This window comes from Phascolarctos cinereus, unplaced genomic scaffold, assembly GCF_003287225.1.
Source record: "Phascolarctos cinereus isolate Bilbo 61053 unplaced genomic scaffold, phaCin_HiC Scaffold_9;HRSCAF=440, whole genome shotgun sequence".
NCBI classification, from domain to species: Eukaryota; Metazoa; Chordata; class Mammalia; order Diprotodontia; family Phascolarctidae; genus Phascolarctos; species Phascolarctos cinereus.
In genome coordinates, this window is record NW_027556402.1 from 2,084,402 (window position 1) to 2,111,841 (window position 27,440).

Consider the following 27,440-nt stretch of genomic DNA (forward strand, 5'->3'; position numbering starts at 1 on the left):
TTAACCTCTGTCTGCCTCGGGGAAGGAAATGGCTCTCGATCTGATCCTTGACGGATGATGGGGTTTTAACAAGTGGAGAAGAAGAGGGGATGGATTGACAGCTATAGTTATTTTGCCATTGTGATTCAACCACCTTCCTCCACCAGTGGAAATGGGGCTACTTGATCCTCTTGCAATGAATGGCCCTCAGGAATAAGGGGCTGTGTGCCCTTTGGTGAGCTAGGATTCGATTCTGTGGCGCCTGGAAGGGAAGTTCAAGGTCATCTGGTCCAACTTTTTCACTTTACAGGAGAGGAAAGTAGAGGGTGGAGGGTCTTGGCCAAAATCTCATAGGGAACATGAATGGAAAAGCCAGGATTCAAACCCAGGTCCTCTGATGCCAGTTCCAGCACCACCATTGCACTGTGCTGCTGGCCACCAGCCTGCTAATGCAGAATGGCAATGACCTTCCAAGGTCGCTCACTTACCTGGGAATCGGAGGCAGGCATTCCTTCCTTCAATAGCTGGAAGCCAGTTGTATTTTCCATTTTGGTAGGAAGAGGATGAGGGTCCATGCAGGCTCCAGGGCTCCTGCCATCCACAATTGCTCCTGAGTTCAAGGTGGCCAGTCATGACTGTTGGCCTTATCACCACATAATGACCCCATCCTCTCTGCAGCCAAGAAGGCATGACTCAGTTACCTGGAAGGAGATGCTGTATTCTGCATTTGACTTCAAGGCAATATGTTGGCATCCCTTCTGTGGACTCTGATCATTCCACTGACCCACCGGAGGCTTCCAGTTACTAGAAAGCCCCGTGTAAATGTTGCCCAAAGTAGTTCCTGTCCTTAGGGAAAGCCTTCCTCCCTGGAGGCTCTGCAGCACAGAGGCCGGGCTGGAGTCAGAGGGCCTGAGTTCAAACCCTGACACTGACACCCCCACGTGACCTTAGGCTACTTGCTTCACTTCCCCGGGCCTCAGTTTCCTCGTATGTAAAATGAGGGCGTTGGGTTAGATTATGTCTAAAGTTCCTCCCATCTCTAGGGTCAGGGCCTCTGGTGTAGGATTTGTGGGTAAGTAATTCTCTCTCTGTCTGTCTCTCCCCTCCCCCTTCTTTCTCCTTTCCGTCCTATCTTTCCCCCCTTCCCTTCGCTCCCTCTCTCTGTCGCTCTCTGTCTTGGTCTCTCCCCTCCCCCCTTCCCTCTCCTCCCTCCCCCAAATAAAAAATAAGCCAGTTGTGATTTTGGAAGAATGCTAATTCAAGCTGCTTTTTCGAAACAAATTTTCGTAAAATGGTTTACTAATTGTGTGATCGACTGAATGCCGAATCCAAGGTTAAATAGATGTTTCTGTTCTTAGCAATCCGCTATTGTGACAGATGCCAGCTCATAAAGCCGGACCGATGTCATCACTGTTCAGTCTGTGATAAGTAAGATGACTTTTACATTTCTCTTTTCAAATCCCCCAGAAGGGCCGTGTGTTTTGAAGGGAATGGGCAGAAACTGATTAGCCTGTTTAAATGTCACCGTCAGCCTGCTGTCTTTTCATTTCCCTTTCTCTGTTTCTTGTCTTTTTTTCCTTCCTATTCGTGACTCTGGGCCAGAGAATACCTGGTCAGAGTCAGTAAGTCACTTACTCTGTGGCCTGCATTAAGTTTTGCTGTTTCTTTTCCACAGTGGGTGGGGCTCACCCGAGTTACAGTGATATAAATCAATTCAGTTCTGTCCTCAGCTTCCCCATCTCTAAAGTAGGGAGTCAAAAGAGACCTTGGAAGGCCCTTCCAGCTCTCAAATCTAAGCTATGATTAAACGTAGACTGGGTGCCAAGCAGTACATTAGGATCTGGGCATATAAAGGCAAAATGAAGCAACCCCTGACCCCCCAGAGCCTTGTTCTGCTGGTAAAGCCCCCAGGCTAGTGCACCTTTCACTTTCTTTGAAACACAAAGGAAATGATTTATTTAAATAGTCCCTGTAAAGACAACTTAACTGGGCAAGTAGCAATTTAGCAAACTCTTGCCGTCCTTGTAAAAATGGCCCATGGTAATTCCATCCATGTCTAAGACACAACAAATTACGAGTCTTAATAAATATTATGTCTTCAGCATGTTGGAAAACACATAAGATGTCCCCAAGTCTTACTGAAGTTTTAAGTTTAAATAGCCTTTCATGGCTACACTGAGCCATTGGCCAAGACGCCCTGGCCTTGACTCTGCTTACTGCTGGCAGTCGTGAGGAAAACTAGTCCCAGACTGAAAGCCGCCCTGCGGATGTCATGTTATTTTTATTCGATGTGGTAGCGTCATGCATGTGGATGTGTGGAGGTGGTTTTTTTAATGTCAGTGTCCTCAAATGGAATATTGGTTTATGGACCAATTCCATATTTAAGATCATGCTTCCACTGGTAATATGTGCTTGCTTGATAAGACTTTTACCACTCAGCAGTTTTTCAGGTCATCGAAATCCAACCAATGTTGAGGTAACCCAAGGTACCAGTGCTGTGTGTCATGTGTGTGTGTGTGTGTGTGTGTGTGTGTGTGTGTGTGTTGCCTTTTAATGATTTTGTGATTTCACCGTGCATCTGTTGGGGGGGTTTTGGGGTTTTTTGCTTTATTAGATGTATTTTGAAAATGGACCACCACTGTCCTTGGTGAGTACAACTCGTATCTGTGACTCTTTCTTCCTTCCATGTATGAATTTGAATTTGTGAAGTAAATTTAAATAGTTAGATGGTTCATGTATAGGAAGAGTTGTCATGTTTGGGCTTGAGCCACCAGAGGGTTCCTCTGGGCTCAGTCATGGGGCTTTATTCCCAGCAGTGAGGTTTGTTCCCAAGAAAGAGAAGTCTTGGGCTGGTTTTCATTTTTCCAGAGCCTTGAAATCTGGCTGGTCTTGGAGGAGGGGGGCTGGTAGAGGGGGAGCAGCAGGGAGGTGAGCAGGGCCCCTCCCTCCCCATTTTCTCCCAGGCTCCTGAATCTGCCTACAAGCACTTCTTACTTCAGCCCATGTTCTTATTGAACACTGGCACTGAGAAGCAGTGAGGTAGTGAGGTGGCAGGTGGACACATGTGAACAAGGGATGCACAAAGAGGCGATTCTGACCTCTTTAAGTGGCTCATGACACTTATAACAAATGATACATCTGCAGAATTCAGAGAGGCATAGGAAGACTCCTCTGACAGGATGCAGAGTGGAGAAAGCAGAGCCCAGAGAGTGATGCGTGCACACACACACACACACGACCAAGAACAGTCGGCTTAACTATGACCCTTCATGATAGTACCATCATGAGGATACAGCCCTGCCTTCTGTTGATAATGTCACTGCTGGTCAGGGACTGCACTCTGTAACAGCATTGGGCTTTTCATTGGAGATATCTGTTGTATGCAAGATACACAGTTCCTGCCATGGGTCTGTCACCTCATTGGTTTTGACACCAGTGACCCCAGTGGTACAGCCACGCCTTCTCACCAGCTGTAGCCCCTGCCTCCATTTCCTCTGTAGTCCTTCAGAGGAACCACCCTCCATGTTGTGGTAGCCTTCCCTGCCCTCTCTCACCATGTGTGAGGCCAGCAGAGTACCCAGGCTGTCTGCTGGCCATCCCTTGTTCTTTCTGTATGACCAGCCCACCTCCTTTTCCACTGTGTTAGTACCATCTGCTCCCTTTGAGTGACCTTTGACTTAAATTCTTCATTCCTGGTAGCAATGCAGGGCAGTGCTTGGGTCATTCCAAACCCTGGGCCATTTCCCAAAGGCAAGCCAGCCCACCCCTTTCTGCTTGTTCAGTTTTTGGCCCAGCTCAGGGCTCTTTGCCCAGTCTTATTCCACACAGGCTCTGATGGGCCCTCTGAGAATGCCCCCCCCCCACTCTATCTATCTCAAAGTAGGGACGACAGACATTCTTCCTCCTCGTGGATGAGCGGCCAACTCTAGGTCTTGTTTAGGAGATTTGTTTAGGAGCAATGTCCCCAGACTGGATGCAGCCAGCTAGCCCAAAGAGTCACATCTGCAGCACCTCCCCAACTCTGTCAGTCTGTCAACAACAAGCATGATGAGAAGCTCGTAGATCTGGGGGTGCAAGGGTCTGCTGCGGATGAAGAAAGAGCATTTGCTATAGCGACCTGCCTGTACAGATCTTTTCCTTCTTTCCTCTATTTGTCATCCTCCTTCCAGTCAACCTTGAACCCGCCCCTCCAGGATGCTTGGCTCGGCTGGCTCGGGTGAGGCCTTTGATGGGTTTTCTTTGCCTCGTTTTCACCTTTGCTGCTTCTGGGTGTTTTAAAGGGAGCTCTGCTCATGGTTACCAACCTCTGTAAGATTTTACAAACAGCTCTCTATTCTCAGTCAACATCGTCCTTAGCTGCTACCCTGTCTCCATTGGGCAAGGAGGTCTGAAGCAGTTTCTATGTTCCTTTGATCCCCTGGTTGTGGCGATTGGTGGGGATTGAGAAATCTCATCAGGAAATGACAGAGGATGTTACCTCACTTCTCTTACCCGTTTTTTGGCCTCTTTAAATAGGGCAGCCAAGAGCTGCCTCATTATCACGTCTCAACTTCTTGTTTTCATCCTCCTGATTTAGGGCTGCTCTCTTTTGTAGGTGATCTGACTACACACAGTCAGTGTGGAAATCACTTCTACCTCAATAATGAATTATTTTCTCTTGGTTCAGATAGCCATTTCTTTTCTTGACAGGCTGTTTGGTGCTCACAATATCCGATATCCATGATTCTCAGAGAAAATATCTTCCACCTGGTCTGTGAGCCTTTCACTCCTGAAACCTGAACATTTTTCAACTTATTTTTCACTGTTTCCCCCCATTATCTATACTTTTACACTGAACTCACTGAATATTCCTAGGCCATAGGATTATAGATGAGAGACCATGGGCCCATCAAATTCAGCTTCCTCATTTTATAGATGAAACTGAGGACCAGCAAGGCATAAGGACTTTTCTGTGGTCCCATGGATGGCACCAGAAGCAGATCCTAAAGAGGGTCCTTTGACTCCAGACACTCCAAGTAGATGGAGAGTTCACTGGCAGGGTCTTATCCAAACTTCCATGGAATCTCCACATCTGCCCCTCTGCCACAGCATTGCTGTATAAGCTGCATAATGTTCACGGCTGTCTTTTAACAAGGGTTTCTCATGAGCATCACATTATGACCAAGTGCCCCATGGAATCATACTTCTTGTGGTCTTCCCACTCCTCCTCTCCCTTGTCTGGCCATCCCTCAGGCCTGGAACGCTCTCTCTCTCTTCTGCTCTGACCCCTGACCTCCCTGGCTTCCTCTCAGTCCCGTCTCCTGCAGGAAGACATCTCCAGCCTTTTTCCTTCCAGCGCCTTCCCTCTGTTCATTGTTTCCTATTTATCCTTTTTGCTTGTTGTAGCCCTTATTAGACTGTGAGTTCATTGAGGGTGGGGATTGTCTTTTGCTTCTTTTTGTATCCTGGCACTCAGCGCTGTGCCTGGCACTTAGTACAGCTTAATAAATATTGATTGGTTGATGAGAAAGTCAAGTTTCTTCCTCCTTTATTGGCTTCTCCACCAGCTGAGCTGTCATCCATGCACCCTTTCATTCTTCTTTGTCTTCCTTTTGTCTTTGGCAAAATGACAAGCACGATGGGCTGGGTTCCTCCATGGTCTGCTCCCTCACTGCTCAGTGGACAAGGATCTTAGTACCCTTTGCCACTCTGCCGCCATCTTGGCAGAAGTAGATGGGGCCCCACAGAACAGGAGCCATTTCCCGCTTTTCTTTGTTTCCAGGCTTGCTGCCCTAATGATTCATTGCCAGTGGGCTCCAGCGATGTGCCTCCGCTCCATTGTTGAGGCAGGTCATCAGAAAAGAAACCTACTCCAATACCGGGTGTGTCCTCGAGGGTCTCCCAGTGTGGTGGGCCCTTCCAGAGTTCATACTTTCTGCTGGCAAAGCCTTGTAGTGTCAAGGTCACCTCTGGGCCAAGATGAGGCCTTGGAGCAGGACTCTAGGGAGGCTTATTTTTTGCTGCTGAAACAGAATGTAACAATAAGTTTTCAAAAGGAGCACAAATCTGTGCTGAGGGCAAGCTCGTGCATTTTTTCAAAGGTACTCACTGTATTCTCAGTTCACCACATGACGCATGAAAACAAGAATAGAGTGCTTATCCTACAGATTTCTCTGAGCATGAAGTGGATTTGTTCTCAGGGGAACGTTCCCAAGCCTCCCAACCTTGGCAAGCAGGAGAGCCCCCGGGAGGGCAGGCATGGTGCCTCGGGGGTCCCCCCTGGCCAGAGTCAGGCTGATCTCAGGCTGGGGAGAAGAAGCCGCCCACCAAATCCCTTCCCCGATAGCTCCAGCCCCCAGTGACCATGGTGGCGAGGCCAATGGAGGGGTCAGGCGGCAGCAGCCGTGCAGCGGGAGGGCGGTGGAGGGGAGATGGGACAGAGACCCTGAAGGCTTCTTGAGCCAGGCATTCACGGGCAGAGCAAGGTGGGGGAAGATGGGATGAATAGGCCCAAGGTGGGGGGGATCTCCCCTGCTCTTTGGGTTATGCCAATGTGGACCTCTCTCCCCCATGAGAGTGTCTTTGTCTGCCCAGCCCTTGGCCCCATACTTGGCCCGCAGCAAGTATTTAATGGGCAGTGATTGCTGAAATAATAATGATGATAATAACCTTGATTATTACTGTTATCATAGAGAGCATTTCTGTAGGGTTTTAGGGTTCACAACGTGCTTTACACACACATATCATTTGATCCTCACAACAACCCTAAGAAGTAGGTGCCCATGTTTTTACAGATGAGGAAACTGAGGCTCAGTGACTTGCCCAGGGCCACATAGCTAGTGCGTGTCTGAGGTAAGATTTGAACTCGGGTCTTCCTGCCTCCCAGCCTAGCACTCTGTGCACCATGGCGCCACCTAGCTGCCTCCCAGAAGCTGCCTTTACAGCCATTCTGTCCAGTGAACAGCCAGGTGCCTTCCGTAGCTGTCTCTGACACTTCTCTGTGTCTACATAGAAACCCCCAGAGCTCTGGGGCTCATCCCCCAGGCCCCTCTGCGCCCTCAGAAGCACTTGGTCCAACACTGGTTCTTTCTCATGTCCTTACATGGGGTTGTGGGCTTCCTGCCCACGTCAGAAGTCAGAGGCACTCCCCAGGCCCAGCCAGGCCCTTCCTCTCTCCTGTGACGGCCAGAATGTGGCCCACAGTCGCCATCCTGGGCTCCCCTCACATGCCAGGGCACGATGACACAGGGGTTTCCAGCTGTCCCTCTACTCAGTTGTTCGCTGTAAAGGGTACTACAGTAGAATATTGAGAAAGACACCCACCCACACTCAGGTTAATCACTGAGCCCACGATTGAAAGGATCACAACATTTATGGCTGGGAGGGGCCTGCCAGACTTTGTAGTGTGGCTCCATTTCACAGATGAAAAAACTGAGTCTGAGAAATGGGAAAGGCCCTGGCCAAGGACACAGAGTTGGTACATCATAGAAGAAGGTCTGGTAGTTCTTTGCACTGCTTGCTGTCCTGTTCTTGGCAAGCAGCCTTCTGTGTGGGAGTCAGAAGGGCTGGGGAGTCCCTGGTGTCCCCCTCCCCTGCAGGGTAGAGCTGTGCCCTTGAGACAAAGGCCTGGGGGAGGGGGAGGAGTGTGAGAGTATGAGGAGGGGGAAGGGCATAGAAGTCACTTCTGCTCCTCCCAAAGAAGAGTTTGCTTAGCAAAGGCAAAAGAGAGCAGTAATGTCCTGCTCCAGCACCCTGGGGGCGCAGCAGTAGAGCTAGAAGGGCCCTCAGGATCCTCTAGTCGGACCTTCTCTGTGTGGGTATCTTGGCTGGAAGAAGACCAGAGCAAGCCATCATTAATCAAGTTCTCGAACCCTGCCCCCGCTTCCCTTCCCCATGGGCCAGTTCCTTTGCAAGAGGCTTCCCAACAGACAGGCACGGTTGTACAATTGGATGTGGAGTATTTGGCCTCATTACATTTACAGACAGGGGAGCTAAGTGGTGCAGTGGACAGAGCGCCAGGCCTGAAGCCAAAAAGATTCCTCCTCCAGAGTTTGAATCTGGCTTCAGACACGTAATAGCCGGGTGACCCTGGGCAAGTCACTTCACCCTGTTTGCCTCGGTTTCCTCACCCTCAGTTTCATGAGCTGGAGAAGGAAATGGCAAACCACTCCAGTATCTTTGCCAAATGGTGTCATGAAGAGTTGGACACAACTGAAGAATGGCTGAACTTCATGTATGTGAGGTGATAGGGAGTCTTACTAATACAGAGTCAAGAGAGAAACAGACCTTTGTAGTTGACAAGACCCCTTCCAACTTCCTGTAGATGACAGTACAGGAAGCGTAAGGCTTCAGGTGACAGGGCGACGTGGTGCCTAAAGAGCCACCTCAAAGCCAAGAAGACCCGGGTTCAAATCCTGCCTCCAGGTGACCCTGGGCCAGTCCCTTCACCTCTTAGTGATTCTCTGCAGGCAATTCTCTAAGACTCTACATTGCAGAGGAGGTGCTGACCTGCATTGGTAGAGGGAGCATCCTCCTCTGGGAGTTCCCTATGGCGGTCAGGTCCCTAGCCCTACACTTAGAGGGCGCTGATCTGAACACAGATCTCTTCTGTAGAAATGTCTCCTGCTGATTTAGCACAGAGAAAGCTGAGAAAGGGGCCTTGGGCCATGCAAAGCGGCGCCTTTGATGCTTACGGTGAGCAAAAAGAAAAGGCATCTGGGGCCCTAAGACCAGACTTTCACAATGTCGTTTCTGTTGTTTTGTTGCCAGGGTGAACAATTGTGTCGGATTCTCAAATTACAAATTTTTCCTCCTTTTCTTGGCTTATTCCCTTCTCTACTGCCTGTTTATCGCTGCAACCGATTTACAGTATTTTATCAAGTTCTGGACAGTAAGTGTTTCCTGTAACCGGGGGTGGGAACGTACAGGGAGAAATCCCGGACCGGCAACATTCAGCCACGACGATAAGATTGCTTTGACGTTTCTGACTCAGCAACATTTGGCCGAATAGGCCCAGAATTGGATCAAACTGCTTTATTAGCGTCCTGTGAGAAAGGCTATCCTCTGTTTCTTTGCTCTGCCGTGCTCATAGATCCATCTCACACTCCCTTCTCTCTGGGATTTCGAGTATTTTGCCCAAGACTATTCTCCTGGGTTTACAAAAGAGGCTATTTTCCTTGAATCACTACCGTAGCCTTTCCTGGGGTATAGACATCGATTTCAATTAACGTGCCAAGTGAATGTGGAAAATGTAAATTATTTCCAGATTTTAAAAGTCGAGTATTAGCTAGCTACATGTTGGGTCAAGTTTCTCAATGCAGCCAAACGGAATGTGTCCTATCCACAATGCCTTTTCCCTTTCTTTTTTCCTTCCTTCTGTCTTTCCTTCCTTTCCTTTTCCTTTTTCTTACTTTCCTTCTATTTTCCTTTTTCCTTCTTTTCTTTCTTTCCTTGCTTTTTTCTTTTTTTTATTTCTTATTCTTTCTTTATTGTTCTTCCATTCATTCATTATTTCTCTTTCTTTCTTTCTTTCTAGAATGGCCTTCCTGATACCCAAGCCAAGTTCCACATCATGTTCTTATTCTTTGCGGCCGCCATGTTCTCCGTCAGTTTGTCTTCTCTTTTTGGCTACCACTGTTGGCTGGTTAGCAAAAACAAGTCTACCTTAGGTAAGTGATGCCATTTCTTGTAGAACACGACCACTTTCTATCCTACCAGTGAATTTCTGTCTTGTTCTTAAGTCTCCCCAAGGCTCACTGCAGTGATCCCACCCAGCTCCTTCACTAATGCAGACTACAGCCCTTCTCTGCCTCAGCAGATGATTTCATGGGTCCTGTGGCCAAATTATAGACACTGGTCACCTGGTGGCCTGGCTTTGAGCCTCCCTCCTTGAGTTGATCATGTGCTTCCAACTCCATTCCTTTTTTTTTTTCCCAAGGTGGAAGCAAAAGTTACTTTTTTTTTACAATCCCGCGAGAAGGGGCGTCTGCTCCTCTGGTACACCACCAGAGGAGAGAGGCGAGGCACAGAACGCGAAATGAGATTATACACCCTAACGCAAACAAACCTCCACCCGCCACTATCCCTTATTCCCATTGGCTGGGGAGGTGGGCTTACTGCAATTTCCCCTCCCTAACCCCCTTCTCCTTATCACGGAGACAAGAAAAGGCGGGAAGCTTTTCAAAGGCCAGGCAGTTCAGCCAACTCCATTCCTTCTAGCTTGGCCTGCTGAGGAGAGCTAGTGCCCTTGCGGTACTAAATGTGCCTCAGAGAACCTGGAGCCACACCTCTCATAAGGAGGCCCCGAGGGAGAACTGGGTGGAGGGCTGCTCTCGGCTTTAGTGGAAATTACATTGTGGGAGATTCTGTCTTCCTGTGCGAATCAGACAACGTTCCAGTCCCTGCTTCCCATCAGCGCAGCCAGTGCTCTCAGCCCCTACCTAACCCTTGGACCGGAGCTAACCACGCCCCTTGTGGGCCAGACGAGGCATTCAAAGACGTTTCCCTGAACGGGTGCAGGGCGTGGTCCTTTCCCCGTTGATGACACTTTCTCTTCTTGCCTAGAGGCTTTCAGAAGTCCGGTTTTTCGCCATGGAACAGACAAGAATGGCTTCAGCCTGGGGTTCAGCAAAAACCTGCGCCAGGTGTTTGGGGACGAGAAGAAGTATTGGCCGTTACCCGTGTTCTCCAGGTGCGCAGCTCTTCTGAGCTGACGTTTCCAGGAGGGATGGCCTGGCCTGCATTGTTTCTATATGCATGGGTGACAGTGTAGGATTATGGGAAGGGCTGACTGCAGTCAGAAGAGGTGAATTCAAATCTCGCCTCCGGTGATTCATGAACTTTGAGGTACTGTCCAGCTCCAGACCTCTGATCCTCTAGAAGACCTTGGACTGGTCACTCGCCTTGTCTGAGTCTCAGTTTCCTCATCTCTGAAATGAGGATCGTTGCACCTGTAATCCCGTGAGGCTCCAGTGAAGCCCTTTTCTCATCAGGGGCCAGGCGCCAGTCCTCGGGATCTAGGGTCACGTCGGCAGTGTTCTGTCCCCATCCCGGGGGCGACGCCTGCATGCGTGGTCTCCACGGTGTCTTGGGTATGGAGGGTTCCGCTGCCTTTGGCCAGCACACTGACGCCAGCTCTCTGCTTGCTTACAGCCTTGGAGACGGGTGCTCCTTCCCCACTTGCCTCGTGAACCAGGATCTGGAGCAGCAATCCACCCCGGCCGGACTGACCCCAGCCATCAAAAAGTAACTAGCTGCCCGTCCCGTTGGCGTGTTTCTCTGGGGCTCTCCTCAGAAGGCCGCTGAATGGCCTCCGAGAGGTCATGAGGGTTGTTTGAGAAGGCACCGTCTCCACAGTGGTGTTAACGGTGCTGGCCGTCTGGGTCACAGTCATAGGTTTGAGCGTAAGAGCCTCGTTCTGGAGCTGAAAGAGGCCGTCAGGCCCCACCCCCTTCATTTCACAGATGAGGGCACTAAGAAACTTGTCCGAGGTCACACAAAGGTCCTAGGCTGGAAAGGCCCTCAGAGGCCATCGAGTCCAAGCCACACGCTTGATAAATGAGGAAACTGAGGCTTAGAGAGACCAAGGGACTTGGGCAGGGTCGTCTAGCTAGTAAGTATTGTGGTGGTCGTTCTGTTGTGTCTGACTCTCCATGACCCCATTTGGGGTCTTCTTGGCAAGATCCTAGAGCGGCTGGCCGTTTCCTTCTCCAGCCCATTTTACAGAAGAGGAAACTGAGGGAAACAGAGTTACGTGACGTGCCAGGGTTACACAGCTAGTGTCTTAGGCCAGATTTGAACTCCAGGCCCAGTGCTTTGTGCACTGTGGCGCCTCCTAGCTGCCAGTATTAGAGGTGAGATTTAAATCCAGGTCTTTCCCAGGTCCCACACTCTATGCCTTATACCATGTGGCTTCCTTATCACTAACTACTATGGTTATGACATCTCCATTTTTTTCCTCTTGATAGTCATCAAGACATATTGATGAAGAACCTGATTTCTTCTACGGCAGCTCACCACCCTGATTGGTGGCTCCGCACTCATAGGTGTGCTCAGGATGGAAGCCTCTCGCTGGCGGGAGATGGAAAACACCGGGTGCTCCCAGCAGGTTCCTTGGCGAACAGGCCAGCAGCGGTCCCGGGGGCTATGAGCCATTCCTGCAGAGCAGCCCAAAGAGGGCCTGCCCTGATCACCACTGGGATGGATGCTTGGCCTAAGCCCATGCAACTCCATGCTTTCCCAACATGGTGGCCCCGAATACAGAGAGCAAGCCTGAGTCAACCTCTGGGAGGCGCCACTAAAGGTGGTGCAGGGCCAGATGCTTAAAGGGCCAGGCTGCCGTCTAGAAGGCTACACTGTCTCTGGCTTGTAACTAAGTTTCCATACAGTTGGAGTGTTTACCCCATATAGATACATTTCTAACATGTTTCATGCTGAGCATGATGTCAAAGTGGAAAGAACAAGCGTGACTCTGGAGTCAGAAGTCCTGGGTTCTAATCCTGCCTTTGCCATTAAGAGTCTGTATGACCTTAGGCAAGTCATTTAACTTCAACAAATGTTTGCCCTTCTGTTAAGTGAGAGGGGTGGAATAATGGTCTTCTGGTTCCTGCCAGCTCCAGCGCTATGAGCCTATGTGGGACCTTGGGCAAGTCTTTCATTTCCTCCACTATAACTGTCAAGAGAAAATATGGAGGAGTCATAACCAGAATAATCAGTGATAAGGAAGAAACTCTACGTAACATGGTATAGGAGGTAGAGTGTGGGCCTTGGGGAAAACTTGGGCTTAAATTCCACCTCTAACACTTAGGAGCTAGATAACCTGGGGTAGCTAGATGATGCAGGGGATAGAGCATTGGGCCTGCAGTTCAAATCCAGCCTCCATTACTTGTTAGCCATGTGACTCTAGGCAAGTCACTTAACCCCTGTCTGCCTCAGTTTCCTCAACTGTAAAATGGAAACAATAATATCAGCTATCTCCCAGGGTGGTTGTGAGGCTCAAATGAGATCTTATTTATAAAAAAAAACCAAAGCACTTGCCACAATGCCTGGCCCATAGAAGATACCACATCAATGCTAGCCATTAGTGGTAGTAGTAATTATTAAAAGAGAGGGGTGCACAGGACAGTTTCTGATGTCCCTTCCAGCTCCAAGATCCAAGAATATTGTTTTATAATTTGCTTCCGTGATAATTCTGGCTGCATTTCACTGAAAGGGGGCTGGATTACCGCCCCCCAAAAAAAACACCGGGGGCCACATTTAAAACTCCTGACTGGTACCCCCCCATCCTCCCATCCTGCCCACCCCCCCAAAAAAAATCCTGATGCTCTAGATGTTTCACTTTCCCACATCGGCTCTGTTAAAAAAAAAAATGGGTGCATCTGTGTGGTCACTGCATTTGTTAAGTATGGCTGTGCTCCTCTGACAAGCTGCTGGGGGGAGGACAGTGGGGTATTCCTTTCATTGAGAACTCTCTTGGGCTCTGAGGGGCTTGAAGCACCAGTACTGGCCATGCCAGTTACACCAGATATTTGGCAGAGCACCAAAAGGCACAGGGGAGAGGGGGTTGCTATGTGTCAAGCTATATGTCATGCTGTTATCAGCTGGAGCCAAAGCACTGTTTGGTGCTCTATTCCTAGAATAAGCGTTTCCACCCTCCCTGTGCTTGTAGCAATCAGCTAGGCCAGCTTGAAGGCACTGCCTTGACAGTGGGTAGAGGAGGTTGGGAGCTACCTCCCTGCTACCTTAATATTGAAAGCAGCTGCTTTCCCTCCACAAAGCAAAAAGCCTGGGGTTGGGAGTAGAAACAGGTGGGTTCTAGTCCCAGGCAGCCTACTGTCCAGTAAATGGCAAATCTCCTGCAGATGCCTTGCCTTCTATTACTCAACAAGGAAGCATGCCTGGGAATACATCCTATTGTCATTATTATTGCTACTGAGATTTATTTATTTATATATTACATATGTGTGTGTTTTAATGAGAATGCTTCCTTCCTTTGCTTTTGAAGCTTTGGCACTGTGATTCTGCACTGTGATTTTTCCTGTCTTGAGGCCACATATTTAATTAATATGAACACATCTCTAATTTTATGCTGGAAATCACAGGGGAGAAAATATAATTCAATTTAGAAGAGTTCATTTTATATCCCACCAGAGGAAATTTTCCTAGGGTGAAGTATGGCTGTACTAGATAATGTCAGCATGCCCTGTGCCTCTGAAGCATGCCATTCTGTTGGGCACCAGAGACATCCATAGCCACTGGAATCACTGGCTGCACCACTCATGCTGTCTAGATCAGACTATTTCAGAACTCAGTGTGAGTACTTTAACTAGGAAAGAACTCTAGTGGTGGGAAGGAGAATACGGATTAAGAGAACCTCGAGGGAAGATGTAGCGGAGACCTTTCTCCAGTACCTGGTTTTCCTTCCCGCCGGGTCAGTGCACCCACTGCTCGTTTGAGCTAGCGATCAGATGCTCCCACTCTCGTCTCCCCCACATTTGAGGCTGGGCACTTAGCGCCCCTGTAGAGCATCCAAGCCATCTGGCTGAGCTCCAGCCTCTAGGCCATGATGCCCAAGCCACTCATCATCCTTCTGTCCTCCTTCTCACTACCGTACAGCCTCGAAGGACACCAATTTCCTTCAAAACCATTAAGGGAGTCCCAGAGCCACCTTCTCACTGACTCGCAGTCTTGGACAGACAGCAGTGCAAATCTTAACAAGGGCAAAGTAGGTAAGAAAGGTCACCTTTGTTCATTTCTTTTGAAAGATGAAAATCTGAACTTGGTGGTGCATGTCCAATGTGATTCGCTTGAGGAATGGCCTTAGGCTCGCTTAGGGTAATTGGAGTTCTTCCTCTGCACCTGCCAGCATTGACTGAAAGCTGCTGCTCCCGTGAGAGAGACTTGGGCAGAATGGGTCTCTTGGACATGTATGTCAATGGAAAGGTTTGACACGCCTTCTGGGGCACCAAAGATGTCCCAGGGCCCCGTAGGATTTCTGTTTTGTGAAACAAATCCAAACCTAATGCTTGCTAAACATAATTGAAGTAATTACTTCTAACTCCAAAAAGTCACAGTATAGAAATGAGTCCTTGGGCAAATAAGCACGAATTTCTGTCTAACCTGAGTCTTACTTGCACTTTCTCTTTCCGATCATGAAGCAGAACCATTTAATTCTCTCACCTTTCCTTCAGTACTGTCCTAAAGGCTCTCTCCGAGCTCTCTCACTTTGGCTGGCTGACTCAGGGTAGCAGGCAGACGCTCTCCTTTCCACTACCCCACGCCACCTCCCCCATCAACCTCCTTAAAATATTTAGGGTCTCCTCGTGTTTCTTAGTTCTCTTTTGAAAGCAGTTGGCACTTAAGGATAAGGAGAGAAACGTGGCTGATACAGAACCACTCCTCATGTGCGTGTAGATTAGATCACAGGGTTAGCTTGTTGAGACAGTTTGGAAACATGAAGAAAAATTTGGGGCAGACTGCCAGGGCCATCTGGGATAGAAAGCCTCTATTTTAATTAATCATTAGAATTCATTAGAATTCAACACTTTATGTTTGAAAAATAATTTTTAAACCCTTGTGAACATAGATTTAGAGACTTATCAACTCCAGCTGTGAAGAACCTTGCTTTTCACAAATCATTTAAAAAACCAAAAATCCATTTATTCCACGAGCTCTGTCTAAACTGCTTTCAAATGCAGAGGTGTTTTCTTTAAACGTATTGTCTTCTGCCTGTGAATGCAACCTCTTGTGTGCAAAGAACGGTACCATGATCTAGGGATGTCCACAATAAGATAGGTCTTGTTCTCAACTCTGTAGTGTTTAATAAGTATGGAGAGGTAGCATGGTGTCAGGAATAGAGCACTAGCCTCAGAGCAAGAAGGTCAGCGTTTTAAGAGTTGCCTTTGGTAATGACTGACCATGGCACCACAGGGCAGTCACAAGCTCTGGGCATTCCAGGCACCAGGACTCAAAGGTGAAAACATGTCATGCTTCCTCGGTAGAGAGGGTTTCCACACGGGGAGTTCCATAGACCAATCAAGTTATAATTCTAGTTCAACATTTACTGAGTATGATGTTCCCGACAAGCAGGGACTTTGAAAAATAATCACCTAATTCAGTCCAGGAAACAAATTCTGTACTGGGAGAATCTCTCTGGAGTGTTCTGCCCTGTCCCAGATGTCTTTGCCATCCTTTTCTCCATCATGGTCAGGAATCAGATGAAGGTTATGGGCTGGAAGGAGAGAGGGCATCACACAACCTTGTCCCACCTGGGAGCCCTGGCCTTGCTTGAGGGAAAATTACCAAGAAAGCAGAGGGAGGGACTTATCAGTCCTTGTAGGTGAACTCAGCACCTTCTGAGCCATCAGTCCTTGGCTTCTCAGCCAGCCAGAAGACCCCTTTTCACCCCCAGGCCTTCATTTCCTCATGGCTGGAAAGCAGGCTCACCAGCCTTCACATGTTGGCTTGGAAGTAGGCAAGCAACAACAGCACATGCTCTGTAGAACCCACCAGGAGGAGCATGTTGGCACATGCTCTAAGGACTGGGCTCTCTTCAGCCAGTCCTCCCATTACAGTTAGATTCCTTATTCTGGACACTTGGTGCCTACAGCCAGGTGACTGTGAAGCATTGTAAAGACCGACGGGTCTGAAAGATTGAAGACCGTGCTTCAGCGTGATGACCGTTTGTGTCTGCAGAGGACAGAGAGGCAAGGCACAAAATGCGCTGAATTAGACATATGCACATATACATACATAGGCGTTTAGGTGTACACATATGTGTTTGCGCGTATGCACATATGTCTCTGTGTGTGTGTGTTGTGTGTGTGTGTGTGTGTGTGTGTGTGTGTTTGGGCATGGCTGATATTGGAATTTGTTTTCCTCCACTGTGCAGCTTCATTACTAGAGTTCTTTTTCTTTTTCTTTCATTCAGGTGGGAGGGAAAGAAGCAAGATTTTTGCTCACTGAAAAAGTTTTCCTTTAATTTAAAAGCCAATCAAACACAAGGGATAGCTAAGCTGCAACAAGGCAGCCAGAAGGCTGGTTGTGAAGGAGAGGGTTGTGAGGTGAGGTGAGCTGGAAGTGAACAGGCCTGGGGTGAAGGAGAACAAGGCCACACCCTGGGGAGCAGGCAGCCTGCCCTTTCAGGGTCTCCCGTGTGACCAGGACATGGCTTGTTCTGAATACTGGGAAAGGGAGGGAGGAAGTTGGGGTTCACTGTCTTTCATACAAGAGAACAGGAAAATGAAATTCAGTCACTCAGTCGATCAGGGAGGCACTGGGAGTATAAATACAAGCAGAAAAAAAGCCAACCCCTACCCTCATGGAGCTTATGTTCTAATGGGGAGAGGACAATGCACAAAAGACTTTTGGGGTGGTACAAAGGTAAGGGGAAAGGACGTGGTTGGGAGTCCAGGAGTGCAGCCTGGAGAGGAATGTAGATGAAGGTTCTGGGAGGAGTCATCTAATCAGAGGAGAGGCCAAAGGGAAGGAGTGTCTTTTAATGGGATTTTTGTGTGTTGTCTATATTACAATCCTAAATACTTATCATGAGCATTGACCATGTGCATTTGAAACACTGCGCAAGGTGTTTGGGGGAAATACTTCTGTAATTTTAATAGAAGGCTCTGGAGCCTTGTTGCCCACCCTGCTGCAGCCAGCCCGGTGGTGAGCCAGCTCCTCAGAACATCAGCAGGCTGGTCCCCAGGCAGCAGGCATCTAGGCCGAAGGAAAAGCTCACTAGCAGAGCCTCCGCAGGCCCACAGTCATAGCACCCGAGGAAGCCATTGAGGAGAACATCAGGAGAGGGCCGTGGGGTACAACAGGTGGCTGGGACTACATTCTTGCTCCCATGGAAGATAGGGCTTCCAATGTACTATTCTATCCTTTGTCCTTCAAGGTATGAGCAATCCTGGGCTGACCATAGAAAATGAGACCTAGAGACTCTTCACACTGAGGTAAGTTTTTGTAAAAACAAACAAACAGCTCTCCCAGAACGGGTCTGATGCTGCATCATGTTCTGAAACACTTTTTCAGTTTGTTAGTTCCTGCCATTTGATAGGGAGGCAGTCTACAGAAGACTGCAAAGATGAGGCAATCGCCATCCCTCCATATTTGCCCGATTCCTACAGGGTCGTCCCATGTATCCTGTTATTGTGGTCCCATGTTTTCTATGCCCTACTGTATCGCACCCCAAACAATCCCATTCTTGTGTCTCCTTACTTCTCTGCTAGCACACAGCCTTCAGCTCCCTCAGCTTGGTCAGTGCATGTCCCTTTCATGTTGGCTTTCATCAAAATAAGCTGGCTCCGGTTGACAGCATCAGTTTCAAAAAATCTATTGCTTTGTAACACGTACAACATATTACACACTTTCTGAACATCCAAATGGAAAATGTTTTGCCATATCCCCCAGATCAAGATCTAAGGAGATGATAATATTCGTAGAAGGTCTTAGTAGAGTGTCTGGTAGAATAGATGCTCTATACCTTTCTATTCCCTTCCCATCCCCTAAAATCCTTAGGTCTAAAACCTAAATAAAATCAGAGGACATGACCTAAGGGCATCGACGTGCCTTTTTCTTTATTCCCTTTTTAGAGTGTCTTATTGGAATTGTAAAAAAGGAGATTTTGTAAGTGAACATGTTATACACATGAATATATGTATGCACGCTTGTACGTGGCCACTGAAGGGGCAGTTTTGGAGCTGGTTTCCTCGGGACCTTCTGCCCTGTGGCCACAGAGGATCAGGGTGGGATCAGTGTCGGACAAGCTGGACCAGCAGCTGTGATAGCCGGGAGAGAACGTTCAGACCTTTTTGTTCTTTGCTGGATTCACTCCTCTAACTGGTACCCTCTTAAGGTGAGGCTAGGGAGGTAGAAGGAAGACAGGCATCCGTGTCTAAAATAATGTTGCTACATACAGCGTTACGTTCTGCTCTTTTACATTTGGACATGGAAGCAAGTGATTTCTTTACCCATTGGCCCTGGAAAACAATCCTATGTCCCTACTGGATTGATTCCCTCTAGGCCATTGGTTCTATAAGACCATGGGGCAGTGGTCAGTCCATAAAGCCTCTTTCCTTCAGTCGTTTTTCAGTTGTGTCTGACTGTTTGTGACCCTGTTTGGGGTTTTCTCGGCAAAGATATTGGAGTGGTTTGCCATTTTCTTCTCCAGCTCGTTTGAGAGATGAGGAAACTGAATCAAATGGGGTGAAGTGACTTGCCCAGGCTCATACAGGCCAGATTTGAACTCAGAACATCCTGACCCCCATCCTGCACTCTCTCCAGTGCAGCACCACAAGGCTGCATCAATTCTGGTCCCAGTGCTCCTTCCAATTCTAGATCCCAGAATTCTGTGCCCTTGCCAGCATCCACGAGAGCCTTGTACAAGGCTCAGACTGCATCGGTAAGCTTGTTCTAGGTGACTCACCCAGATGACTTTCTCTTTTGTGTTTCAGCATGAGGTCACGGTGCTGTGATCACCAGAGGAGATTCTTCAACAAGGAAGGACATCCCATGATTGGCCTGTTAATTCCATTTACTCCTTGGGTAGATCTACTCAGACAGAAGAGCAGAGATGGTTCCTTCTCTGTGTCACTGCTTGAAACATAACAGAACTGCAGAAGTTTTTGTAAAATGTAAAGAATGTTTCGACTAACACAAATCCCTGCTGAATGCTAAGAGGTCAGTGGTAGGTTATGAGCTGAGGGGAAAGAAAGCTCTCCTCCCTTCCTTGTGAAACTTGGAGGACAGAATTCACCATGGAGTGGACTTCACCACCAGGGGTTCAGATAGCACAATTGGTTTTCTAATTAGCTAATTTGGCCTGCTGATTTTCAAATTCAAAGCACTTTTATGCCAGGCCATCACTGGAAGGGAAGCAGGATGTTACCGTGAAGTGTGAGGGTCTGGGCTCCTCCTATCCTAGCTCAGCCTCTTGTTACCAGGGTAGCCCCGAACAGATTTCTGGGGCTCTGGTTCTTTATCTGTAAACCGAGGGACGCTGACTCACTGGCCCCTTTCCAGGCCCTTCCAGTCTCACAGCTGTGCTGGGTGAGAAGATAGAAGGAACAGCTCAGACCCACCCAGAGGCATCCTCAGCCAACGAGAAATGGTGCTGACCTCCGAGAGCCCAGTGACATAGAATCTCCCCCATGCTCCAAAGGGCATGTCTGAATGGGGAGATCCGAGCCCAAACGGTGGACAAAGTCAACTGAGGACAGGGGCCATCGTGATGTCTTGTTTGTCACATCGGCTTGAGAATTAATCTCCCCATTTTCAGGCTTCCTAGAATCAATAAAAAACAGCACCATGATGTCATGACCTTCAAGAGACCCAGTGATAGCCACCAACTGAACCCGTTTCTGAATTTGTCCGTAGCCTGTCTCTCTAGGTAGTACTGAACCCAGGAAACAGGTTACACTTCCCCCAGACTCTCTTGTGGGCCAAGAAAGGAATAACCCCACAGGGGCATTGATGCCCTCTTCTGTCTTAGCAAAATGGTGGTGGTGAGGCGAAGTCCATCCTCCAGTTGCGTGTTGCCTAATGGGGTTATGCAGAGGCCCACAGAAAACTCTATTGCTGGTCTGAGGTTGGGTTCAAAATAAACTGAAATGGTATTTGTTGAAGTAATGCGGAAGCGTTCTGCCCCACCGAGAAACCCTTGTGCCTTGGTATGCACTAACTATAGCCAGAATATTAATTAGCGCATTCTATTTTGAGAGGTGAGCCCATGCATTTTATAGGAGCGTTAGCATTTTACAATGATAGTTTTTATTGCACTGACCCTGGAAATTTAAGGTAGGCAGCTTCTTAATAGGCCTGGCGTCCAATTAGCAAGGAAATGACGATGACTCGGAGCTGTCCTGTTTGCTTCGGCAAAGACACAAAGCCATCCATAGAAAACCAGGCAAGGCCTGGGGAAAGTGAGCTCGCTGCAGGGCCCCTTCTGGCTTGATTCCCACCCAAGGAGAGCCTGATGCTTTATTCAAGCAGGGAGAGTTCAGAGAAGGCATCAGAACCCTCTCTTAGCAGAGCCCACTCTGCAGCCTTGCCTCGGGGTTTGGACGGGGAATTCTGGAGGGAGGGGCTGGAACATTTTCTTTTTCATGTTCCATTTGAGAAAGAACAATGATTTTGATCTGATGCATCCGGATTTCCTCTGTGAAATCTTTTCTCAGCAGATGTGACATCTTCATTTTTATTTTGGTGTAAGGGGCTTTGTTTTTTTCTACAAAGGGTTGTGCTTATAATTGACATTTCACCCACTTAGCACTTGCTGACTGTTCTGTAAGGGTCCCACAAGGTGGGTGTGATGGATTGGGAAGGCCATCTTGCAAAGGTCACAATGGCACCTGTTTGCTCTGACAAGATTCAGCCGCGCAGTCACTCAGTGGCAGTTTTTGGAAGGATATGGTCTTTGTCAAAGAGGATGACAGGCTTTCTCCCCATCTGACCTTTTGTTGTTGTTGGGTTTCACACTCAAGTATTTTGCATAACTACTCAACACAGTTTATCATCACTAGATACATTAATAAAAGGAGACTATCGAGTTGAGATGTGTGTGAAACCTTCATTCCAAGGGGCATGAGCTTTGTGTTCCTTTGAAAGGGGAGCATTCTAGAGCTGTGTCTGGCAGGCCATTTTCAAGACCTTGTGCCGGTCTGGTCTGGCCCCGGGGGGAGGTCGCTTGTGGTTGGTAACTGGCCCGATCTCTCCCTCACCCCACCCCTGACACACCATAGGAACAGATCCTGACTTGAGGCATCAGAAGATGCTTGGGCTGCCCATCTCCCTCTACTGCTGCTTTTGTCTGTCTGGACTTTAAGGAGTTTGTCTCCTACTATAGGCTTTTAAAAGAGACTGACCAGGCTTTTCTCTTCAGAAATATTTATTATGCCAGCCCGCCTACCTCCTTCGTGGGTATCGGCTCTTGTGTCTGTCGCTTTCCCGGGCAGAGCGTCTGCTCCTTCAGAAACGCTGCGACCTTGGTCAATGAGAGGAGCCACTGGCAGCATCCACAGGGAGCTGGCTGGTTGTGCCATCGATAAAGTCTAACCAGGCAGGTCTGCTCCTGGTATGACTGAAATGAGCCTTGAACTTCACTTTAAACTGGCTCTAAGAGTATAATTTTCCTGATACTTTAAAAAAAAAAAGACTTAGCAATAACAAGAGTGAGTGAGAATAATGGCAGAGTGGCAGAGGAGGTGGTGCGAGCAGGTAGGGGGTTACACCTCACTGGCATTTGGGGGAGAAAAAAAAATCACAGAATTAATTCAGCAATTCTAGTGAAAAACAAAACAGAAACAGTGTAGGTGTTGGAAATAAGGCTACAGAAACCTCACACAAATCAGCTGTGGAAGGCCATCCCATCAAGGCTCCCCAGTCCTCCCTTCCTCCATTCCCTCCCTCGGCCCCCCACCCCAGGGCCACAGAACTATCCAGGCTTTTCCCAAATGATACCCAGAGGAGGGTGGCATAGTGGGAGGAGCCAGAGTCTCGGAGGAATGTGGTGCAAATTCCAGCTTCTTCCCTTCGTACCCTGTGGCACTGGGCAAGCCTGCCCTTTCTCCTCCAATGAGGGGCCCCTACCAGCTCTAAATCTTTGATCCTAGGAACCCATCTGAGGTGGCCGGGCAGCCCCAAGAGCGGCCTTCCAAAGCAGTGCCTGGCCTACCAAGTGGGAGCTCATGGTTGTCACTGACACTGGGCCTCAGTGTCCTCCTCTGGAATATGGGATAATAGTGTCCAGTCAGCAGCCAAAGCAAAGCCAACACCCAGAAACTAATTCATTCAACATTTCCTTAGAGGCCTCTCAGGATGGGGAGGGCAGAAAGAGACCCACCACCTTCAGAGGTGGCCCACTTCACTTTTGAAGAGCCCTATTTAGGAAATTTATCCTGATATCAAACTTGTGGTTGTCAGACTTATTTTGTTATCATTGTTCAGTCATTTTTTAGTCGCATCTGATTCTCCATGACCTCGTTTGGGATTTTCTTGGGAAAGACACTGGAGGGGTTTGCCACTTCCTTCTCCAGCTCACTCTGCAGATGAGGAAATTGAGGCAAATAGGGTCCAGTGACTTGCCCAGGGTCACACAGCTAGTAAATGTATAAGGCCAGATTTGAACTCAGGTCTTCCTGACTAGTGCTAGAAGCTCTAGTGCTCTATCCACTGTAGCACCACGTAGCTGCCCTGTCAGGCTTAAAGCAAAGTACACAGGAGTTGTAACAAAGAAAATCATTGTTGAGATGGTTCCATATATGTTACCTACAGGACAAAGTCCCAGGCCCGTTCACAAGCTTTAGAGCAGCCTCAGCTCTGTTCTTTATACAAACAGCCATTTTTAAAGCTGCCCACTTCCCCTGAATTTGGATGAAAAGAGCCTGGAATGAGTGGCAGCCATGAGTTCAGATCTTACAAAGGCCAGAACTTGGGTCTTGCCTCTGTCCAGTGTTGCCCCATTGGTTTGCACCGAGTTTTAACCACAGTAGTTTGATTGTGTAACTTGTCGGTGTGAGCATTCTCTGCTTGTGGAAAACCAGAACCATCCCTTCCCTGCTAACTCTCCTGGCTAGGTGGCTGACCACAGGATAACAGGAGACTGAAATTCACTGGTGATGTAAACTATCCTTGGATGGTGGACGGGGTAACTTCCCCTATGTCTCCCGTCCCCCTTACAGGGTGTGTGCTGACTTATAAGCAGACCAGGACACAGCTGATGGACTGGAGGAGGGAAAACTCATTCCGGGGGCTGGTTTCCAAGGAGTCTCCTGGGAGACAATTGGAACCGAGATTTTTCCACAGCTGGGCTTGAGCATCTGCAGACCAGGGAAAGGACTGGAGCCGCTTTTGTAAACCAAATTCCCCAAAATGTGAGAGCCAAGAGCCCAGGAAGATGCCCAGGAAGGGGGCTGGAACATGGTGCCTAAGCCACTGAGGGCACAGCCCTTCACACTCTCTCAGGAGCACGTTTAAGGCAAGGGCAGGCAGCACCCCGATTGTCCGCCAGTAATTATGTCCGATAGAAACTGCCTTGGGTTTTGCCCATGGGAGGAGAAAGGTCCGGAGAGTTGCCAAGCCTTCAGTCAACGTCACCAGGCAGGCACCCAGGCTCGTACTTTTTGTCTTGTCTGGGTCCTGTTAACTAGCAGCTCAGGGGTGAGGTGGGAGGGGACACCTATTGAGCCATTTATCTTCATCAGCCTGCCGCCGGGAAGACAATACAGCGGAGAGAGCCAGATGTCTCAGTGGAGGAGGAAGGGCCAAAGAATCAAAGGCCCAGGACCATCCGTGGAATCCCACCTCTGCTGTGTCCTGGACATGGGAATCTGAGTGAAGATCTCCAGCTCTCAGTGGTGCAGTGGGTAGAGCACTGGGCCTGGAGCCAGGAAGACCCGAGTTCAAATCCTGCCTCAGACACTCACTAGCTGTGTGACTCTGGGCAAGTCACTGAACTGTTTGCCTCAGTCTCCTCATCTGTCAAATGAGCTGGAGAAAAGAATGGCAAACCATTCCAGTATCTCTGCCAAGAAAACCCTAAGTGGGGTCACACATCCTGTTTGTTCACCAGAGTCAGTGCAGGCAATGTTGGATTTGAAGTTAAATCTCAGATCTGGATGTTACTTCCTGTGCGACCCAGGGCAAAGCATCTCATTTATCTGGGTCTGTTTCCTTCTCAGCCGAGCCAAGTTGACTCGGCACCTTCCAAGTCTGGATTAGGATTATAGGGCTGAGCTTGACCCTTTACAAAGACCTTCTGGTTGAATTAAAAAGTGGGCCTACTTTGTCTCCTGGGCCTCTTCATGCCAGACCCCACACCACGAGAGAGCTGGAGCAGGGGGAAGGGGGGTGGTTTGCAGGAAATGGTAAGCAACCAGTTAAGCTCTGACTTACCAGAGATGACACATTCATTTCTCAAATTCATCTTTTATTGTGCACTTTTATGCTACGGCTTTTTTTTTTTTGACCAGTAAACGGAAAGCAAATTCTCCCTGTCTTAGATGCCATCTTGGAAGACACCTGGGACTGAAAAATCAGTTACATTATTTAGCATTGTTACAACATTCCAGAATAGGTATCACAAGCTGTGCAAAGCACTTCAGACACATTCTCATCAGATCTTTATGAGGATGCTGGGGAAAGAACTCGGCCTCTGCAGCCAGAGGTGCTGCGTTCAAACCTTGTGTGTGCTACTTACTATCCAGGGACCACTGGATTTTTCAGGGCTGGGCTACTTGACATTTAGATGCCAGTGCTGAATCTATGAAACAGTAGAGGCAGAAGGGACTTTAAACCATTTCATCCAATAGAGATTGACAGGAAATGACTTTCAGCAAGTGATTATGCGGCTGCAGAACCAGGACTTTTCTCGGACAGACCCGTCTTGTACAATGTCATTTGTCTGCTGTGCAAAAATAGGTCACCAAGAAGCATTTCTGGGGCCAGTTTTTAAATGGGAAATACCGAAAGGACATTGACCTGATTCTCAATTCCAACTCTGCCCTAGACTTGTCTGACATCAGGCTGGTTCCTCCTCTTGGGTGTTTACTCTCTAACCGTTATCACCAACTATGCCCAGCCCAGCCTCAGACACTCCTATCATTTGTCCTCTACCCTGGTAAAGGGGCTGCTGCATGAAGGTGGAGAAAATCACGCAACCATCCTGACCGGGTCATTACAAGTTTATGGCCACTGGGCCCTCAGTGCTGTGAAGCAATCCTACTTTACTTCCCTCAGCTCCAACAGGTTCTTCCAGACCCTCTCATCTCTCCTCAAACCTCCCATAGCTCCCCTTCCCCCTACCCTCTCAGCTGAGACTTTTCTTCACGTACTACAGAAAAAAAAATTTAGGCCATTCGCCATGAGCTCTCTTTTCTCTCCTCTCCCATCACTCAGATATGCCTTCTGTCACCCCTCCTCAAAGGAACCTCAAGTACATACAAACAGGCTGTAGACAGGAAGATAATTAAGAAATATTTGAGAGAGAGAGAGAGAGAAGAGAAAGAATGGAAATTAAGGGTTGAGGAAGGCTTCCTGTAGAAGGTAGGATTTTAACTTGGACTTGAGAGAAGCAGGGAGGTCAGCGGTGGGAGTGAAGGAGGGACAGCGTCTCAGAAATGGAGGGCAGTCAAGAGAAAATGTCATCAACTGAGAGATGGGAATATTCTCCAAGGGCAAGGAGACTAGGGTCACCGGGATTACAAAGAATGTAGAAGTACATAAACGGTACTAAGACTGAAAAGGTGGGATGGGGGCAGGCTGTAAAAGGCTTTGCCTGCACATTTTATATTTGATCCTGGAAGGGACAGATGGCCATTGGTTTACTGAGTGGACTAGTGCCATAGCCAGATCAGACCTTGCTTTAGAAAATGACTCTGGCCGCTCAGAACAGAATAATACCATCCAGGACTTCGCATTGTTTGGTACCTTTCCTTCTTTGCGTCCTGCCAATTGACCCCTAAATGCTTCTAAAATTCTGTCTGCTATGCTATCATAGATTTCCTGTTCTGTATATACTTAGGCACACACTTTAGCTGCTCACCCTGTGTAGTGCTATTTCTACTTCATCATTTAGCCACTAGGGGCCCGAAGTATGATGGTTCAATTGCCACTGATGAAGAAGCTACAGAAGTGTTGGCCCACCTATTCCATTTGGGGGCCATCTCGTCTTTCCTGTTTAATCTCAAAATCTCGAGATGCTCTGGTTTCAGTGGCTCTTAGCCCACTGCACTTCATTATTCTGTGATGTTAACACTTCCGATCGCCTTCCTCCACCCAGTGTAAGCTTTGGCACGGGAATACGATCTAAACTTAAAACCAAGTGTTTGCCGAAGGGACGGGTTGGGACATTCTCCCGAAATTTTCCTTCACTACTGTTCCTCATTGCTGGCAGGCTCTTAAATCCCTTCTCTGTCCTTTTTATGAGAGCCTAGGCTCTGGGAATTTTCCTGAGAATGATCTGAAGTCACATATGCCACCTTATCTGTAATGAATTTAAAGAAATAATTACAAATGAGGCAGTACTACAAAAACACTGTACCAGTCTCAACTCCTCTAACTCAAAGGCTAAATTCTGAATCCTTTCATTTATGACTCTGCTTCCCCAATTGTTCTGAGATGTTCCCTTGAGACAGCTAGGTCTTCATAATTCCAGATTCTCCCACAGAGGAGTGCATTATAAAAACCTGTTTCAGGTATACAGGACAGACACTCCAACACACGGTTATACAAGGGTCAATTTACAATGCCAAATACGGGAAGGCATCACAGCTCTCCCAAAGTGCATTTGCCAGTTTCACCTTGAGGGTCTGTTGGAACGATCAGACGATGGGACGGATGCACTCTTTTGGTGTCTCTGACCCATCAGTGTCTACCAACTTAGAGCAAACAAAACATTTTTCAAGGTAGACTGAGATGAATACTGACTTTGGGGCTAAAAGCCCTAGGTCTGCCACTTACTGGGAAACCAAGGTGACTCACGCTGCTTC

The 27,440-nt window shown here is 48.3% G+C and overlaps 1 protein-coding gene across 3 annotated transcripts in view; it reads left to right on the forward strand.

Annotated features, from left to right (window-relative positions):
• The window catches only part of ZDHHC2 (zDHHC palmitoyltransferase 2), a 48,008-nt gene extending 26,501 nt beyond the window's left edge, over window positions 1-21,507 (forward strand). Inside the window, exons 5-13 of one of the 3 annotated variants that reach the window (XM_020976734.2) lie at window positions 1,338-1,407; window positions 2,594-2,626; window positions 8,728-8,848; window positions 9,494-9,626; window positions 10,522-10,648; window positions 11,110-11,202; window positions 14,572-14,684; window positions 17,852-17,909; window positions 19,410-21,507. In XM_020976734.2, coding sequence (XP_020832393.1) covers window positions 1,338-1,407; window positions 2,594-2,626; window positions 8,728-8,848; window positions 9,494-9,626; window positions 10,522-10,648; window positions 11,110-11,202; window positions 14,572-14,684; window positions 17,852-17,892 — 731 coding nt within the window. In that variant the 3' untranslated portion in view covers window positions 17,893-17,909; window positions 19,410-21,507. Of the gene's footprint in view, window positions 1-1,337; window positions 1,408-2,593; window positions 2,627-8,727; window positions 8,849-9,493; window positions 9,627-10,521; window positions 10,649-11,109; window positions 11,203-14,571; window positions 14,685-17,851; window positions 17,910-19,409 lie in introns of those variants that run through there. The other 2 variants (XR_002322435.2, XM_020976735.2) reach the window with 2 other exon arrangements.
• The last annotated feature ends 5,933 nt before the right edge of the window (window positions 21,508-27,440 follow it).